Source organism: Buteo buteo, chromosome 1, assembly GCF_964188355.1.
Source record: "Buteo buteo chromosome 1, bButBut1.hap1.1, whole genome shotgun sequence".
NCBI lineage: Eukaryota > Metazoa > Chordata > Aves > Accipitriformes > Accipitridae > Buteo > Buteo buteo.
In genome coordinates, this window is record NC_134171.1 from 33,587,315 (window position 1) to 33,607,834 (window position 20,520).

Below are 20,520 nucleotides of genomic sequence, written 5' to 3' on the forward strand. Positions count from 1 at the left end.
TGACTTTGAAACTTCCATATAACCTTGAGTTCTCTATGATGTGAGTTCATCTGTATGGTGTGGAGATGATATTTTTCACTGTTGCTGTTCTAGCTGTCCTTTATTTGCTGCTTTTCTGCCCAAGGAAGAAAAATCCAAGGAAATACTCTTTCTTTTACATTAGAGCAAGTTAATCAGGCGATACAAGTTTTAGATTTACTATTTACTGTAGTCAATTGCTTAGTACAGTGAGAGCTTTTAAATGGAAACACCTCTCCATCTATAGCAGGCTCTTTGGAAAAGTTAATGTTACCTTCTGTATTCTAGTAAAACAACTCAGCATGGTAAATGTTGACTGGTATTATTAAAAAAATCTAAGAATAAATCACTGGCTGTGAAGAATATAAAGTAGTGAATGAACATTTGAATTTAAAGAACCTGCAGATTTTTAAACACCACCCTACTGTCCTCCCTCCTAAAAATCTAGCAAAACAAGTTAACTTGTTATGGTTACTGCTCAGGTATTGTATGCAAGTCCACTCAGACTTCCCTCACTCTAGTCATCGTTTAGGTAGCTATACTTCCTTTTGGGTTTGGGGGGGGAGGGGGTGTGGTGTGTTAGTTTTTTGTTTGTTTGGGGTTTTTTGTTTGTTTGTTTGTTTTGCATGGCTAGCAGTTTGCCTATATGGTTTATAAAGCTAAAAACCAGAGATGCATCAGTTAAATAGAATTTAACAAATGTGTAAAGGGAGAGTGCTTGCTAAATAATTATGGGTCTCTAATAGGCTATTAATTGTTCCCCTCAAACTTTTGTAATACATGTAGCCTATCATGGCTTTACCCACACAGTCTGTATTGTCTCATGTAAAGTTGCAGTGCAGTATTTTTGTTGCAAAGCTTTTGCAGAGCCGCTGTATTTACATCTGTTAGAGTAACTATCTGTGATATGTACAGCATCCGTTTGTAAGTATTATAATATCACTGTTTGTATTAATTCTGTTCCTTTTTGATTTTAGTTGTGTGCCTGGTTGCTTACCACATATTTTTCATGCTGTTCGTCTGGTCATATTGGAAAACAATCTTTACGCTACCAATGAATCCTTCAAAAGAAGTAAGATAAACTTAACTTTTGTTTCTGAAATACCCTAGTCAAATGCCTGATTTTGTAGTATTTGAGTAACTTCTTAGACTCTGATCTCATGTGTAGAAAAATACAGATGTACACTGTGTAGAAAAATACAGATGGTGGTTACAGCTTCTTAATAGAAGTAAGTCAGATCACAAATAGCTTAATGATCAAGACAAAAAAAAATTACACCTCCTCCAAGTTTTACAGGTTTTTAATAGATTTTTAAAATTAGATAATATTTATGATATTAAGAAGAAAAAAACCTCTCCACTTGAAAAATATGAGTAACTTGAACTAGCAGTTTAAATCTTTACATAGGAATATAATACTTTTATGTGGGCAAAAAATATATTTCCCTGTGTTTGACATATTGCATGTCAGCATCTGTCTGTTGTCCTCTGAATTAAACCTTCTTCCCCATCTGTTTTGGTATGAAGGAACTTGGGGGTTGTGGCATTAGCGCACAACAGGTAAGCTGATGCTGGGAAGCCATGGCTGGCTAAGCAGCAAGGGAGCTGGTATAGAACAGCTGCATGGAAGAGAAGTCTGAGTAAATATATTCCCAAGTCTAAGTCCAGCTAGTACAGAAGTGTTAAAGAAGAAGGATCCACTTGTTTGGGAGAATATTAAGATGCAAAACCATGTTCAACATGATATAGCCTCAAGATAATTGCTTTTAGTACAGTATTGGGTTTTTTTTATTCTTTTAATTTCACATTCTTTCTAACATTTAAAAAAAAAAAAAAAAAAAGAAAACTGTCAGTAGCCTTGATAAAAATCCTCCCCATGCAGCTTGGTACAACAGTGCAACTTTTTGGCCTCTTCCATCCTGTCTTTTTACAGAAATTTCACAATCCTTAGTAGGCCATACAACCTCTGAGGTCAAGAGGAATCGTGCTGTGGCTGCTCTGGAGTTTGAAATATCCACAAAGCCAATACTTATTTTAGCATGGACTCATAACTCTAACTCCTATAACTACCATGCCAACACAAAATAAGTAGCTTGTGATTTCTACTGTCTGTTGTGCAGAGGTTCTTTTCTGAATAGTTTTCATTCACTAATAAGGCACATAATTGTGGAAACAAGTAGATAATTCAAAGTAATTGGCATCTTCCTTGAATTTCATGCTGCAGTCTTTACTACAGCTTGGGGCGGAGAGGAGCTAAATAAATTAAGAGCCTACTTCATTTGGTAATTACATAGCAAAATATATGCATGTATATGGTGACTGTAGCGATAATTAGAAGGTTTTTCAAATCAGTGGGCTGATGCCAATAAAAGGCTTCCAAAACATTTTGACAAATCCTTAGTAATTATACTGGGATTCCAAAGCCATTGTACAATGCCACTGGAGAACTTCAAACAGGATATTAAAAGTATTGAAGTTGGGTAATAGAAGGCAATGTGTGGTGTTTCTGTGTTCTTTGAATTTACACAATGTTGCTGGCAGTAAGTGACATCTTTGTTGTTCGTGTCTTTTTCCTAATCTACTAGAGTAGTGTTTTTAAAATTTTATTAGGGTATTTTGTAATGTTAAGTTACTGCTTGGCTTCCAGTTTCTAGGATGAAGTCTGTAAACGTAAAAGGTTGTATTTTCAACTTAACTGAACTGACTTATCAACTATAGCAAATACTCGTTTGAAGACTGAAAAACAAATAAAGCTTTTGTGTTTTGTTTTCATGAATACTGCAGCTGGTGCAAACCACATAGCCTCTATGTTTCTTTTTAAGCTTATTTCAACTTTTTACGCATATGAAAAGCACTAAAGTTCTGGCTGCAGTTTCTCTTTGAGAGACTTTGAGACACTTCACTTTGGTGTGTACCAGCTACAGGCATTGCATGAATGTGGGAGAGAAGATGATTTCCCAGGCAGGAAGGTTTTGTAAGCTTAGGACTTCTCCGAGAACCAGTACAAAATGATGGAGCAATAGCTCTGTGTACATCAAACAAGAAGCATTAAAAAAAAAAAAAAAAAGTATTCTGAACCAAGTTTCTGCAGTGAGAAATCCTAGAAGAAATCCTATGTATCCCAATATAAGTCAATTCAGGTGTTGGCAAGAGTGGATTCTTGCTAGCGGAAAAAATGAAAGGTGACCTGAGAAACTCATGCTAAACAGTGAACCTCCAGCTTCTGCTGGAAGATTTTGAGCTTTGTCAGGAAAGTAGAGTGGTACCTTCTCTATGGAGGTGCAAATAGGCTCCTAACTGTATGCTTCTTTCTGCTTTCGTAGTTTTACATGCATCACTTTCATTTAGGAAAAAATTTAATATTATTGTAATGACTAGCCTTTCTGTAGACATAAACACTATGCAGAGGGCTTCTGCTTCTAGTACGGGTGAGAGACAGACACTCTTCCTGCCAAATACAGGCTTCTTTTCAGAGGGAATTTTGTGTTCTGTTTCTCTGATAGAGATACCAAAGACTTTGTATCTGCCCATTTCTAGAAGCTGCAGTGACAAAGCTGACTATGTTGGTGTGTTGCAGAGGACTTTAGAGTATAAGAAATTTGGACTACTTCATGTACACCATGCATCTCTTTCAGTAATTTTTACCCTCTCAGCTCTTACTAGAACAATGTTTGTTGCCAATTTGGGCAGTGACAGAAGTTGCCCTTTAATGCAGGAAGATGTTAAGACGTGGTTATTCTGTCATACAGGACACCCATCTCTTACTTCTGTCAGTCAGTCTCTGAAGTAAAAACATCCTAACAAACACCTGCATGAAGAGAACAGCAACTCTTGAGTGGCTAAGAGTAGAAGGGAGAATGCCAGACACCAGAAGAGAAATAAAGCTATCTTCTCTGCTATTACTAGTAGCGTATTTTCTTTCAGTTAAAGACTGACATCCTTAGCTTATATTCACTGGCTAATACCGAGTATTACAGAAGTTGATTAACTGACCTTTCAAGGGAATGGTAAGCTCTTTCTTGATTCTTCTCTTGAAGAGTGTTGCTTATTACTTCTAGAAGCATTCAGCATTGCATCAATACGAAATCAGAACTAATTTTAATTTTGTCTTCAGTTGCCATTAACTAAATTAGTGGTCTTAGGAACACTGGGTTATTTGCTGTAATACCTTGTACGTGCTGCTAATCCATCTTTATATAATGAATATTTATTTCTCGTTACATCTCCACAGATACTTACTTAACTTGAAATTTGCTAACATATCTTTTGATTTTTAAAAATTATTCCAGTTTCATCTATCCTATTCAGACAAGGAATCCCTAGAGAGGGAACCTAGAGGTGAATCCCATCAAGAAGTCTTAAGACGGGCAGCCAAGGATCTTCCTATCTATACACGGACAATGTCTGGAGGTAAATAGGTGTTCAGGAGACCACCAAAGGCAGGTGTCTTGATGTACTACCTAAACTAATTAAAAAAAAATTCAAGGGTTTGGATTGTAGGGAAGAACTGCTTTTCATACTTCATAAAATAACAAAGTGACCCAAGAACTTAGCTTTAAGGTAGCTGTATGCAGCTATATTTATTCAGTGGAAGGATTGTTGGAAAGTAAATTGCTGCATACAATTTAGGATTTTAAAGTGTGTTGACAATGCCTTGCTAAATGTTAGCAAACTGACATTAACAAATAGCTTGTAATACTAACAAACTGCAGAAGAGGCTGTAGCAGTCTTTAACTGCATAAATTTCTTCTTTCATAGATTAAAAAAATTTAAAACTAAAAATAATAATAAAATAAAAATAATAAATTAATTACTATTTGCATGTCATGTATAGCTAGATAGATCACAGTAAGAAACTGTTTTACTTGCTGGTTGTTCAGTTGCAAGAATAAAAGTTCTTCCAAACTAAGAGTTAATCTTAACCTACTGATACTGTAAGTTTGTGAATGCTGGCTAGCTGAGCAAACCCGAGATAATCTCATATAGTAAATTAAAGCTGTTAGAATAATAGCTTAAAATAGCTATATTGTTGAACAGTCTTTAAAAGTTTTCCAGTCTAGTAGGGGTTTTGTGGGTTTTGTTGGTTTGTTGGTTGTTTTGCAGAGCTGAGGGGTTTGGAAGAAAAAACCCTGATTAGCATGATTAGCAGAGATTGCAAAAACTGAGCTTTCTGGGTTCACTTTGCTAGATTCAGCACTGCAAGTACTTAAAAAATGCTTCAATATGTGCAGCTGCTTCTGATCATGCTGAAATGCTTTCCTGGGGTTCTGCTGGGCTGAGCTGCTAGTATTTACTTTTGTGCAGACTTCAGGAATCAAAATGTGTAACTAACTGTACATTGAGATCTAATCTTGGAACTTTTTTCTTTAGCAATCAGATACTGTGACAGATGCCATCTTGTAAAACCAGATCGTTGCCATCACTGTTCTGTATGCGACAAGTAAGAAAATATTTTAAATAAGTGGTTTTCTAAATTAATGGTTTTTTCCTTGACACAGAAGCTTTTATTTTTTATGTATAGATTTTTTCAGGTTTAATGTTTTGGCAGATAAGCCTTTTTTTTTTCCTTATTTTTTTTTCAGATTTAGTTTTTGTTTACTTATTTCTAAGGAAGTCTGTAACTTACTCTAATTCATTTCATGGCTTTCTTGATGCCAATATGGATTACATGGTCTTATACATTCTTTACATGTGGTTAAAAATTATGAATATTAATAAAGAACTTTCCTTAAGAATGTAACCAAAATAGCTGATAAACAAAAATTTGCTTCTTTTGTTAGAATCTGAATAAAGATCACTGCCCATCTCAATCTAATCATGATGTCACTTACATCTTACCTGAGGTAATAAACTTAATATCCTATTTTTCATTGGATAACTTGCAGGTTATTTTTGTTTAAAGAAAGGAAACAACCAAGCATCCTCCATTTCTAAATGAAGCCGTTAAAATAAAGTTTTTGTTTGTCTAACACAAAAGGAAGTTCACCTCCATATTTCCCAGAAGTCTAATTGCTTTCTAATGGAATCTTTCTTTTGGCTGTTCTTCTCTCTGAACTTGTCTCCAGTTACCTAGGATGTCTGTGTGTTTCTCCACTCTTGCCCCCCGTGATTTAAATCTCTAACTTTAAGAGAAAGGGCTTCCTCAAAGATTGATTTATTCTTAGCTTTAAGGCTGTTCCAAATACTCGTCAGCTGATAATGCATCAAACCTTCCAATATGATTGTGAGGCAGAGAAGACTTTCCATTTTGTCCAGCAAGACAGCAGAGGCACTGAAGGAGTAACTGAGTTGAGACAGAAAGAGGATCTTGGTTGTGTTATATGGGATGGTGGTTGTAAGTCAGGAACATTCTCCACTCCTCTTCTCTGAGCAGGGTGGAGAAAAAGGGTGACCTGTGTTATCCTCTGAAACGTGAGTGAAATTTGCAGAATGCCAGTAGTTAATTTTGCAGAATACCTTAATTTTGCCCTTTACCTTGTCAATATTCACTTGCTTCAATTATATCTGATTTTCTTGTACATGTTTTATTAACGGAGAATGATTAATTGCAAAAAGTGTTTGTGTTTTTTCATGCAAGGTAAGTTTTTAAATACCTTGCGTGCATCTGTCTATTTCTATGTAAGTAAATCATGTACTTGGAAGTATATTTAGTTGTATTACTAAGTGTATTTTAATTGAATTAGCCCAGTTTCTAAGGCTCTGTCAAAGAATAAATGATAGTTGAAAAACCTATTCGGAATGAGGACCAAATCCTAAAGTTGAAGTTATAGATTGCATTTTCTTAAATCGCTAAGCTCTTGACAGAACAAGTATTTTGAGTTTGGGTTACCTACAGTTTACTTGTAGGTAAACTATCTTATATGAATTTAAATAGACATCTTGTTAAATAGATTAGGTAACCAATGGTACATATGGGCAACGGTACATATGGGTAATTCCTTATCTGTATGTGAATAATTTAAATCTGACACGTAACTGTGCTTCTGACTTTTTTTTTTTTTCCTCTTTTGCCTTTTGCAATGCTTGGAATTCTGTTGGGGTTCTTTTAAGATGCATCTTGAAAATGGATCATCATTGCCCTTGGTGAGTGTACTGTTGGCTTTCTTTTCTTGCTTTTCTTGGTAAAATAAACTCTTGAGGGGCCTGTTATGAAGGTGATGCTTCACTGTTCCTAGAGTTAGATGCTTCCGTGAAGTTACTGGTCTTGCAGGACCATTGGAGTTATTTACTATATGTCCTCTGCCTAGTTGTGAGATGTGGAAAGAAGTTCATGTGTCATTTTTCTTAGACCTTTCAGTTAGGTAACTCCATGTTTTTACAGTTAGGATGAAGTAGACTTCTGCTCGGTAAGAAAACTTCTTTTAAGAATTGTATCTTTTCCGCATGGACTTTCAGTATTACCGTGGTTTAGTTGCATTGAATGATGAAATACTACCCTATGTTGAAAACCAAAGGGAAGGGCTGTGCCTTGCTCCCCTTACTGAAGCTTCCAGGACAGCTTGAGTGGGCTTGCTGGAAACAGCAAGTTAGCTCTTTTAGTTTTATGGGTTCTTTGTTTTGTCTTGTTTTTTCTCCTCTGTCCCTCCCACCCTCCCTCCTTTTGCTGCTGTGTCAGCCTGCACAATGGTTTTGTTTTCCTGTCTTTTCTCAGCAGCCCTTGGAACCAGTGGGTAGACAGGATGTGTAAGTGTCGTGGTTTAACCCCAGCCAGCAACTAAGCATCACCCAGCCGCTTGCTCGCTCCCTGACTCCGTGGGATGGGGGAGAGACTCAGAAGGGTAAAAGTGAGAAAACTCGTGGGCTGAGATAAAGACAGTTTTAATAGGGAAAGCAAAAGCTGCGCACGCAAGCAAAGCAAACCAAGGAATTCCTTCACCACTTCCCATGGGCAGGCAGGTGTTCAGCCATCTCCAGGAAAGCAGGGCTCCATCACACCTAACGGTGACTTGGGAAGACAAACGCCATCACTCTGAACATCCCCGCTTCCTTCTCCTTCCCCCAGCTTTATATGCTGAGCATGACGTCATATGGTCTGGAATACCCCTTTGGTCAGTTGGGGTCAGCTGTCCCAGCTGTGTCCCCTCCCAACTTCTTGTGCCCCCCCAGCCTCCTCGCTGGTGGGGTGGTGGGAGAAGCAGAAAAGGCCTTGGCTCTGTGTAAGTGCTGCTCAGCGGTAATGAAAACATCCCTGTGTTACCAACACTGTTTTCAGCACAAATCCAAAACATAGCCCCATACCAGCTACTATGAAGAAAATTAACTCTGTCCCAGCCAAAACTAGCACAGTAATTAATTTTATGTCAGTTTGGCAGGTATCTCATGGAAATAATTAAAGATAATTGTTTAGTAAGGTCCAAGTTAGGAGGATTGAGTGGTAGATGGCAGTTCTTCACCACATGAAACCAATGAGAAAAGAAGAATCTCCTGTGTTGGACAAATTGAATGGTAGATGGTTTTAAGCAGCTGGTTTGACCTTCTTAAATCGAATTCTTGGGCACAGGAGACTCCATCCTGGGGGAGGAGGAGTTGCTGGACTCCTCCTGTTTGTCTTGGTCCTGACTACAGCCTCTGACATAATGCAGTATGATTTAAGAATCTCCCCTTATTTTGCGGCTACATGGTAGATAAAATTGAAAGAAATATTTAACAATATAGGGTAGAGTTAATTCCTGCATATTTTTTTGCTGTAGGGATATCAACATGTGAAACTTGATGATGCTTAACGTTAGTAGTGTGCTTCTTAAACAAAACAGATAAAACCATTGAATGCGGAACAAATTTCATATGAGAAAAAAAGGCAGTTTTCTTTTTTCAGCCTTCTTATAGCTGTCTTGTAGAAAGCTATAAAAAAACAGCTGTCATGCTACTCCTGACAAAGTATCAGTGAAAAGTCTCAATATTACTATTATTATTCAGTATTATACACACTTCTCATAAGCTTTATGGTCTGTTTGGGATTTTTTTAGTTGTCCTGCCTTAGAATAGTACATGAATATGTCCTTCATGTAAACTTCAATTTCAAAATAAAAAACCATTGCATCAAATAACAAATCATAAACTGAGTGTTTAAGTGTTGTGTAAAGGGGCAGTGAAGTGGTATTTCGCTAGGGCATAGACTTCTAGAAAAATAAAGTCCATTTTCATCTCAGTAGCATTTGCTCATCTTACCTGTTTGCAGACTCTTTCTATCTAAACAACATAAACATACCCAGTTTGAGAGAGTATTTACATTGCTCATTGTTTTTAAGCTAATAAGCAATGGGTGCAAAAAGAAAAAGTAGAAATGGAGAAAGTACTTGAAAAGTATGCAATGCTTCTTGATGGAGAATTGTTCCTTTTGTACTCCCAAGTAACAGAAATGCACTAGAAAAAGAGGTATTGTCTTGCTTTATTTTTCCTAATTTGAGTGGATGTCCACAGTTCCTTGCTCACCCTGAAAAAAACCCGACTATGTGGAAGTGACAAGACAGTTTTGAAATATTGCACAGATGCTGATCAAACTTTATAGTTTCCTTTAAAGCCCTGTGTTTAAGGGTTCTTTTGGAAATATCATATGGCTATTTTGCCAACAAAACTAAGGGTGGAAAACAGTATAATGGGTGGGTTTTAGCCCCCCTGAAAACATCGTTAGGTCCCGCTTTGCTTTTCATATTGGGATTTTTTGGTGGGAGCAAGTTTGGTGGGAAAGGGGAAAAGAACCCATGTGATGCTTAGGGAGAGCAGGGAAACGGTAATGGGAACTACTACTGTTTTAATGTTCTACTAGGAGAAGGTTTTCTGGAGAGAGGACAGGTTAAACCATTTGGAAGGCAGAGGCAGTAAGATGGTAGTCATGTCCTAGCCCCAGGTCAGCTTTCTTTTGCTTTTTGGGAGGCTTATTTTGGCTATCACTCCTGTGCTAAAGCAAGTACTGTGATAAATGGAAATATTTAATGATAATGATGCAGAAATAAAAGCATTAGTGATTTCTATGCTAGTGCTGCTGCTACTCATACTATATATAGATGGAGCTGCAGGCAGGAATGCAATGGCTTGAGGCATCACCAAAAATATAATTTGTATATAATAACTCTTAATACTAACAAGGTGCATTAGGAACACCTCAGGAATCATTTGAAACATCTGTCCTTTTAGGCATCCAAAGAGAATTTAGCATCTCCTTAATTCTGCCATGCTTTTTGTTAACTGAGTTGCATCACCTTCAGTGCCTCGTAAGTTATTTCTTTGCCTGGTATTTTCAGTAAACTAACTCTTGAGACAGAAAGGATCTCTCTCTTTTTTGTAGTTCAAAATTAAGTGTTTTAAATGTTACCTGTAATCCAGATTAACATGGACTGTTCTTCTGTATGAGTGTTTCACTGCAATAGCACACCTTTATTTAGCCAGTTGTCAGTGCCATTTATCAGTTTTACTCTTCCTCAGAAATGTTAGACTTCAAATCTAACCACCATTCTTGGGTTTTATTATTTGATACTACATGTTCGAATAGTACAATTACAAAACCTCGATGTTTACTTTCCCTTCAATCTTCTGATGTACTATTCTCTTCCAGTAAGAACTCCTCAGTCTGGGGCTTTGTCAAAATTGAAGGGAGCGGAATAATTTATGAAAGTTTATTTTAATGTGTGTACTGTATCCATTAGTGCAAAAGAACGAGAAAGAAATCTGCCTTTGATTCAAGAAATTTTATCTTTGGGGAATAACATTTCACTTGATATTTCTTTTTGCACACTAAACAGTGTCATAATGTAAAAACGGTCCTAAAATAAATACCATGAAAGGAAAATTGGGTTATCATAGAAACCTTGAATCTGAATTGCTTGCAGTTTATCATGGAATTGCTTACTTTGACATACTTAATGAAAAAGAACACTTGACTGTGGAGAATTGTAAATTTGCTTTCCAATAAGAATCATGATGAGCTTAGAAACATACCTGCTGTTTTTTTGAATTAGAACAGTCTGGTTTGTCCTTTTTAACTGTAGTTAATACAGATGCTTAGCTATTGCTGCATGTTTAAATGGTGTGCTAAATTTAATGTTTAGCCGAGGTAGCGTGTTTTGTAAAAACAAAACCAATAACAAAACAAACCAACCCCTTATCCACCCTGAGGATGGGTAACAGTAGTGTACAGTGGAAGTTTATTTGGAATTTTAAGATTTTTACCGTGTTCTGATTACCATATATCCTGCCATTACCATCGCTGTCTCTCTAGAGAAGAGAGTAGTTGCAGTAACTTGTCCTGTACTTCTAGAAGCCAAAGTTGAGACTCGCTACACATTCTTATTTTTTGAGAATTATTTTTCAGCATACAGGTGCTTTCATGGATGTAGTCTTCTCTTAATTAGCTGATCTTTCTGACAGCAGTATCAATTAATTAAAGAAGGTATATGGAATTTTTTTTGTTTTTAAATTCATATGGAGAGTTATGTCAAAGTTAGCAGTGCAATGGTAACTTTGGTTAGCTTCTTAATGCAACCAAATAAAAGAAAGAGGAGGCTGTTTACCAATAAACATGGGCAGCATTCCAACATTTTTCATTTGATGGGTATAAATTCATTACATGTTTAATAGAACTCTAAAATTCATAATACTTAATATACTGCCTCTAATGGGAAGCTGCTGTGGTATTAAATGTACTCTCATCATGTCTCTTTGGTGATAGTGTATACTGATTGCTCATTATCATGTATAATTTCTTTAAAAATGGGAAGCATGTGAACTGAAGCCCATAAGTAAAAACAATAAAATGAGATTTATTTTAACATTTGGATGTGTATGTACATGTTCCTAATCTCTTTTATTGCTGTCATGTTGTCACTGAAATTGAATGTTTTCTGTTTATTCAACAGTGTATTTCTCTCATTATTTTATATAAATACAAATATTTTTAGGAATCTTCTGTGAATACTCTTTAAGTTTGAGAATCTTACTAAGAAATTTTAGTATGTAGTATGATCAGTGAAGGAGGATGTGGACTAAATGAGACTGCTTTTATTCTCACAAAATTCAGTCAAGATTCAAATTCTTGGCTTGTAACTGTCCCAGTTGTTATGTGCAGTATGCCTAATGGTAAAACATGGATACTTAAACTTCTCTGCAAACTAAAAAAGTAACTGTAACTGCAGTCACATTTACATCAGATGTGCTGGGAACAGATTTCATACCATAAGTGAAAATTAAATTTCAGTAAGCTCTTGAAAGTGTCATTACCTGGTAGAGTTCTTCAGGTTTTTGTGGTGGTGGTGTTTTGGTTTTGGTTAGAATTACTACACAAGTTTGGGAGTTGAAGCTAAATACATTTCAGTAGCTTGAGGAACAAGAGGTGGGAAGCAAACTTGGTTTACATGCTGGTATTAACTTTTTTAGACTAAATAAGTTTAATTTTAAATTGGATGAAAACAAAGAAAATAAGTTTCATTACATTCCATTTTTACTTGTACTTTTTTTTGTTATCAGGGTGAACAACTGTGTAGGATTCTCCAATTACAAATTTTTTCTTCTCTTCTTGGCTTACTCGCTACTGTATTGCCTTTTCATTGCTGCAACGGATTTACAGTATTTTATCAAGTTTTGGACAGTAAGTACCCTAATCTACATACTGCCTTTAAGTGTGTGAAGTTACCACTGTGCGAGAAGTCTAAGATTCCAAAGTATTACATTGTAATCTAGTATCTCCTTAGATGAGGTACAAGAGATTATCTAATAATCATAGCCCTCTATTTTTTTCTGTTTATCATAGTTTATGAAATTTCACTTTTTTCATTATTTTGAAGCTGCATAGAACAAGTATGCAATTATTTAGAAAACATTTTACAAGGGAGTTTATATTCTAGATAGGTTTTGTTAACTTCCTTTAATGCTATGCTATGAAAAAGCTTCAGAGAAATTTTCTAGTATTTTAATTATGATCATCTGGATTCATAACTTATGACATTACCTTCTTAGATTTGCAATATTTATGCTACAATGTAAGTTTTCTGAAAAGGCTAATTAAACAAGACAATTTTGTAGAGATAAATTATTCTTCACTAAAAGACACTTCAAAGTTCAGATCCAAACCATTTCTTTAACTTAGATGCTGTCAGCAACCTAATTGCATGTCTGTTTGTACATGGAAGGTGTATAATTCATTTATTCAGACTCTTGTTGTGTGGTACGTTTGTGTCTGCACTGAATTTGATTTGGCTGAATAGAGGATTATTAATAATCAAATTAAACAGCTATTTCCCCAATTCTAACAGCATAATTTTTATATTTTTTTTTTTTAGAATGGCCTTCCTGATACTCAAGCCAAGTTCCACATCATGTTTTTATTTTTTGCTGCAGCTATGTTTTCTGTCAGTCTGTCTTCTCTCTTTGGGTATCACTGTTGGCTTGTGAGCAAGAATAAGTCTACATTAGGTAAGCAGATTTAATGCTTTTATGTTTGACAGCAAAAAATAAATAATAAATGTATATTATATGTATGGAGGTAGTGGAAAAAGTGGGCAATCCTATACAGGTTCCTTGGATCCTGGTTGGAAGTGCCCAGATCTGGCAGTGTCTAGTACTGACTCCCCAGTTCTGCTGCTCCCTGGAAATTCTGACTTTTTCCTCTTGCCCCAAGGGGCCAAGCTATTAATGAACTTTTTGCCTTCCTCTTGCTTCCTCCCATCTGCAGCTTGTTAACACAAACTGAATAAATAAAAAAAAAAATAAAAAATGAGATCACTTTGTAATAATTGTTAGACGCGCTAATGCGCGCTCGCACAAGTGCTGCTTGTTTGGCGTTGGCAGCCCCCGGGTCAGAGCCCTCTGATGGGGTATCTCAGTCAGGGCAGTGGCTCTAGCACTTCCTTCCCACCCGTCACCCCCGCAGAACCAAAGTTCCTCTGTTCAGTTTGGCTACAGTTTTGTTTAAAAGCTCTGAAAGGCATAGTTATTGATTCCAAAACTTTGCCTGTACTGGAGGCAAGGAGAGAAGAGAATAAATCTGGAAGGCAGGCTGATTGTGGCCCTGGTGGTGTTGGTTTTGATCAACATGACTGAGCACAAGGGGCCAATGTCAGAGAGTGATCTGATATAAAAGCACAGGCTTTAAGGCAGTGCTTCTGTATTTGGCAGTAAATGAACACAGAGATCTGAAGGGCGTTTTCACAGTTGTGAGTCCTGTCTACCACATAATCGTAGATGCATAGAAAGGACTTGAGTTATGAGTTAATTTTAAAAACCTCAAAGAAGGTGTCCTGTGCCTCTACTATGGGAGTGTATATATAACTGCATTGAATATCAGTGTTAAAACAGGATTTCCCACCACCTGGATGCATGTTTGTCTGGCTACAACTCTTAAAAAAGGAGGTGGAGAAGACTGAGTGCCTGTTCTATACTATATCCTGGACTGTAATAATACCAATTTGCAATATATTCATTAAAGTTTCTAAATCTCTAAATACTTTTCTGTTGATATAAGCTGAATTAGAGTAAGGCAATGAATTGATCTGTTTTTTCCAGCTCTCTTCAGATTTAGTAATATGTAGATGATTAATGGAAAACTTTGAATATATATCATTGGAAGAAAGCTTGTTTACTTCAAGATTTCTCTAGGGTTTGTGAGTTTCTTCAGTATTCTGAAAAATCATATACTTAGAAATTAGTATTGGGAAAAAATTGGTCAATCTTGTTATAAGTGAAGAAAAGTTTTATTAATGATGGTTAAATGAACAGAAATATTTAAGTATTCTGTTTATAAACTGTTCTTAGCATTTTATTACAAAAAAAAATTTGTTCAAAGGTAACCATAATGCAGTACGCTTCTAATTCAATATTTCATGGTTTTTTAAAACAAATTGAATTCCATGCAGGTAATACACCATGTTTTCTGTACACTTAAGCTACTCAGAAAGATCCGTTTGTCTCTTCTTCCCATTTTACTTTGGGAAATTGGTCAATATGTGAAACCCTGAACGTGCAATAGTTTGGTAATGAAGCCATGACAGCTTTAAGTGTGATTGTGGTTAAATCATCCTGGGAGCTGTGTTCCTAGCCTAACACGGGCATCTAAAAGGGTCTCTCTATTTTCCCGTCCTCCTCCTTTAAAACACCTTGTAAATAATGCATACTACATGTTGAAGGTCACTTCCAGCAGTTCATAGCTAAGGATTTACTGCAGAAGGACAATCTCTGCGTGGTTCCAGCATGGTTTGTGAGAGCTGTACTGTCAGGATATCAGGACATAGTTTGCCTACTATATATAGCCAATTAAGGGAATTAAATGGCTATCAGTCACTTGGTGAAAAGTGAGTGAGTTTTCTGCTTCAGGCACTTTGCAACACTTGCAAGCTATATATAGCTCTCTTCTCCAGAAATTTAGGTTGGATGTCCATGGGGAATAATCTGGGTCTGCAAGTAAAGTGCTTTCTTTATGCAGCTGTAAAAACACACAATATTTTCATACCTCAGGGTGTGAAAAGCTAGTCTTACTACTAATGTAGGTTAAGCTTTTAATCTTTTCCATTCTTCTTTCTGTAGTAAACCCTTTGTTTAGGTTTTTCTTTCTTAAACACACTCTGTGGTCTAGTCACATGCTGAAATCTTCATGTAACATATCACACCTTCTTAAAAACTGAGTTCCTTGCTCTTCCTTGCCTTGATTAGGGAGGAGGGTGGAGGGAGGAGACTTCCACCCTTCCTCAGCCATAGGTCTTCCTCCGCACGCAGTGACTGTGTAGCACTGACTTGGGCTTTCATGAGTGGACTAGCTTTCTCAGTCGTTGGGCAGTACAGCCTCTCCTCTTGGATGGTGGTGTATCATCAGTGCAATTGCCTAAATATTGGTATGAAACTTAAATGTGCTGTCTTGTGATCTAATTCATTTTTTTCTTTTAAGAGGTATTCAGAGCTCCCATATTTCGTCATAGAACAGACAAGAATGGCTTCAGCTTGGGCTTCAGCAAAAACCTAAGGCAGGTGTTTGGTGATGAGAAGAAATACTGGTTGCTGCCTGTGTTTTCAAGGTATGCTCAGTTTTTAATGCTTCATTTGTTGAAACTATTGAATAATCAGGATCCACAGGGTTTGGGGGGGTGGTTAGTTTTTTGAAATAAGATGCAGTAATACTCACTTTAGAAAGAACCAGTTCTTCGAATTTGGGGTTGGTTTTTTTTTTTGGTATGTATGACACTAATTCTGATTTTTTTCAGTCTAGGGGATGGTTGCTCCTTCCCAACTTGCCTTGTTAATCAGGATCCTGAGCAAGCTTCCACACCTGGTGGTCTTAATTCAACATCCAAAAAGTAATTTGCTTTTTGTTACTTATTTCAAATAGCTGATACTCTATTTTTTTCCTCTGCACATATAAATAGAACCATGTATAAGATACTTAAAAGTGGTAAGCAAATGAAGAGTATCCTATTAAAAAATGCAAGTCAGATTTTAAACAGCTAAGCTGTAATTCAGATGGAAATAAGGTGGGGTTCCCCCCGATGTGTTTTGTCTCAGTTCGGTAGCATCCTAGGACCTGAATTTTCCACACCTGCCTAACATTCAGTATCGGCAACATTCTGTTCTGCACACATATGAGACAGTCGCTATGCCTGTGATACGGATGCATTACCTTGCAAGGCTTTTGGGGGAGGCCTACTTCTTTGTATCTGGTGAAAGATGCTTTGCATAAGGGAATCCCAGGCCTCAGCACTTGTGCCAAAGCACAGGAAACGGCATATTAAATGCACATATTTTGTTTCTGCTGGTAATAGGACATATTTTCTTAATCCTTATCCTTCATGGACATGACATCTTTAAAGTGTGAAAAGTATGCAGATGCTCCTTAAACTAAATAAGTATAATAGTGCTAGTATTTCATATTGTAACTTTTTTGCAACATTTATGTAATGAAGAGTGTGGTAAGTATAGTAGACTTGAATATGTGACTAAGAAATGATAATGGCATCATATTGACAATCTTTTATTCATAAAAGAAATACATTACATTTCAGCTAGCTGCTTATTGATGTTTTAAATCTTACCCCAGTGATCCGTAGCTTGTATTAGACAAGAGATTTTGGAGATGTTCTCTCCACTATTTATCGTGTCAGGTTTGTTGTAGTGGGAGACAATATGGATACAGTGCATTTGGAACTGAAGCACTAATATATAATAGCTGTCAAAGAAAAAATTGGAATGTTTCCCTGTTCTGTGCCAGGGAGTTGCTTTTTAGGTTGCCCTTGCATCTGTGACAACTACAGTGTAATGTATGTAGTGATAAAAGCATAGTGATTGTCAGAAAAGCAGCAAGGTAAGGTAGGGAAAGTACTATATATGACAAAGTGTCTGTGATGTGTGGTAAGATAAGGAAAAATTACTGCAGTTTACTAATGTTCTTTTTATTGGCATTACAGTGAGAACCACCTGTTTCCTGCAAAGCCATTGCGTGATTCCCAGAGCCACCTTCTTACGGATACACCGTCTTGGTCAGAAACCAGTGCAAAGGCTGAAAAGGGCAAAGTTGGTAAGGAATTGATTTATGCTGCAATGATTGGTTTTGTAATAAACTTGTTTTGGAGGTTATAGTGTAAAAATTACCAACATCATCTGGTTTGTATTCATGAACAAAAATACATTAAGCTTATTTTAAATGGATGTCTGTAGGTAGTTCCATGTATCAAGCTGCTCTGCCCTTCCCAGTTAAACCTGACCAAGAGATACTGAGAACACTAACACCAGTGGTGCTAATTATCTTTTAGTCTGAGCCTGGTAATTATTTTGGCTACAAATTGCTTGTATCAGAATATGATGACATCTTGTTGCAAATAGTGAAAAGCTGTGTAGTGGACACAGGACAGGAATAGACTTGGTAATAGTGGAATCACATTAAGATGGATTGTTAATTAAAGGTTGTATTATTTGCTGAAACAGACATGAGACCTTTTCCTGTGGAAATACCATTTTTTGTCTTTAAAGGTATGAGCAATCCTGCATTAACCATGGAAAATGAAACCTAATTTCTCTTGAAAGAAACATCTGAATATGTAAGGAAAGGTATGTTAATATCCTCTGTACTTAGTATGTTACTCCACTTGAAGAATTCACAAAAGAAAATTACTAAAGCAATTCCTATCCGTTGTCTTCAATTTAATTTTTTTTACCACGAGTAGTAGCACATGAATTCATAATCTTAAACTAAACCTCCTATTTCTCAATGTGTCATGTTTGCAAAATAGTTTAACCTTTATACCCATTGCCTTTAGGTAGTATTCCAAAATATTATTATTATTATTATTAATATTCCCTTTCTTTAGAAAGACAATGAAGTTATGACTATTCAAGTTGTCCAGCAAATATTTGTAAAGCTAAGTTTGAAAATGAAGTTAGTTCTTAATAGTAAACACAAAGATCATAGCTTGGTCTTCTAAAGCAGGTAAAGGTCTATCAGATGCTGAAGGAAAAAAGATTTATTCTAATATATAAGCTATTAGCAGCTTGATCTTCTATGTCAGGTACTGAGCTGCATCCTATTTAATAATAAAGTACTGCCTACTGACGACAAAAGGTGTCCATATGACTTCCTGACCATTTAGTTACCCATTGTTAAAAACAGCTGAGATTTTTTTGATGTCTTGCTTTGGTGTCTTGCACCATAGACTTCTCAGAAGGCAGGTTTGAGAAGCAGCTAGTAAATTTTGTTATGTACATAGGAGGAGGAGACCTTAATAATTGGGTTGTGGGGAATGAACACAATCAATCATCATATTCACTTTAGTATTTGAAGATTTCTAACTCCATTAAAGCTTATGGAAATCAACTATTTCATATTCAAAGCTGGATAAAAAATTTGACTCCAACCCTAATAATTTCAGCATACCAAATAATTTACGATTTTCCAACAACATTGGAGGAGTCATTCCAGCAAGGTCATTTCCATCTTTGCTATTGGAAGCACCCTTTCAGTGAGCCTGAAAAAGTGTCTCAAGTGAATGCCCTTCATTTGTGGGTGACATGACTCCTGGACATGCTGTCACGCCTGTCAGGTTGCTCTTGGTCACTCCTAGAGGAAGTGGAAAGTATGGAAAGCCATCAGAGAACTGCAGTGATTGTTAGTAGACCCATCAGGCATGGTATTGAACTGTCAGGGCAGATTATAAAAATGACAGGTGTACAGATACCAACAGGTGGCCTGTAGCTTGTACCAAAAAGGTCCCAAAAGTTCAGTTGGATTCATCAGAGAAAGAAAAAATTCTTGACCCTTACATTCTGGTTTTGTGTTAAGTGGCAAATGAAGACACAGACAGTTCCAGATATAGCTACATCTACAAACTTGATGACGGTATGAAGTGTTAAAGTGTTAGAAATGTGGGTGTCAAATGAACAGAGTTAGAGAGCGCCAATGAAATTCAGCCAGTATCTGCAATTTTGACTGCTCTGTGTACATTTTTTTTAATAGAATCTAAGAATATAATTTCTAACCCTTTGTTCAAAATGTAAAATGCTGTGCTTCTGCCCTGATTAATCCATCAGTTGTTTCAACAGAACAACAGTTTCTGGAAAAGAATAAATTATTCAACTTCAGTTACTTTAGTGTCTTACATGTCATCACTACTCAAGAGTAAAGCATTGGAGATAGCCTTTAAACAAACAGATTTTTGGATTATATTGCAGAAATGTCAACTGCAACTAGTTTTGTCAGGTTGGACTTACTTACACTTTCTGAACTCCTAACACCTTATTTACTTAAGTAATAACTTTTAAACTTTAATCTTTCTTTGAACAGTGTGTACATTTTATTGGAACTTTGTCATTCAGATTATTCTGAATATCAAACAGGGTCTGTGATTGTTCTCAAGATGCTGAAAGTGTTTTTTTCAAGCTGTTTAGCTTGATAAACAACCAAAAAAGAGCATGAGATGTTTGGGTTTTTTTCTTTTAGTCCAGTCTGAGAAAGTAACAATTAGATTTGTTTTGCAGTCTGATTACTCCACCCACTGGGTTTTGGCAGGTTGGTTGGTTTGTTTGGGGGTTTTTTTGTTTCTTCTTTTTGTGAGCATCCATTTTGAAGTGCAGCTTTTTAAAGAGGGTCCACCTTCAGAGGTTGTGTTCCAAAGAGTCAGTGTAAAGCCGAATAAAGGGGCTTCTGGAAGTTAGTTTTACCTTAGACCAATGCATGCACATCTGAAAAGGCAGTAGCTAAGGTCTGATAATTTCTCTGGCGTTGAGTGTTAAGTGCCAGTTTGGTTGTACCCTTAGCACTCTCTGAGATATTTCTGTGGCACTTAAAAGACTTTCTCTAGATGTAACAAAAAAGCTAGATTACTCTGTGTGTGTGTGTGTGTGTGTGTGTGTGTATATATATATATATATGTCTCTCTGAGACACAGTTGCTGGAATAAGAGCCCTTATATAAAAACATTATTCTATTTTAACTACTTTGCATTTAACTTCATTACTTTATTGTCAGTCTTTGAGTTATATTTGTTCCTAGGGAGTGAATAGAATACTTTTATAAAGATGCTGAAGTCACAACAACAA

At 36.4% G+C, this 20,520-nt stretch overlaps 1 protein-coding gene across 1 annotated transcript in view; it reads left to right on the top strand.

The window, feature by feature from the left end:
* ZDHHC2 (zDHHC palmitoyltransferase 2) overlaps positions 1 to 20,520 on the top strand; it is a 37,747-nt gene that overhangs the window by 13,217 nt on the left and 4,010 nt on the right. Inside the window, exons 3-12 of the mRNA XM_075026693.1 lie at positions 996 to 1,090; positions 4,308 to 4,428; positions 5,389 to 5,458; positions 7,069 to 7,101; positions 12,478 to 12,598; positions 13,290 to 13,422; positions 15,887 to 16,013; positions 16,200 to 16,292; positions 17,397 to 17,506; positions 17,959 to 18,036. Of these exons, the coding sequence (XP_074882794.1) occupies positions 996 to 1,090; positions 4,308 to 4,428; positions 5,389 to 5,458; positions 7,069 to 7,101; positions 12,478 to 12,598; positions 13,290 to 13,422; positions 15,887 to 16,013; positions 16,200 to 16,292; positions 17,397 to 17,506; positions 17,959 to 17,999 (944 nt within the window). The 3' untranslated portion in view covers positions 18,000 to 18,036. The remainder of the gene's footprint in view (positions 1 to 995; positions 1,091 to 4,307; positions 4,429 to 5,388; positions 5,459 to 7,068; positions 7,102 to 12,477; positions 12,599 to 13,289; positions 13,423 to 15,886; positions 16,014 to 16,199; positions 16,293 to 17,396; positions 17,507 to 17,958; positions 18,037 to 20,520) is intronic.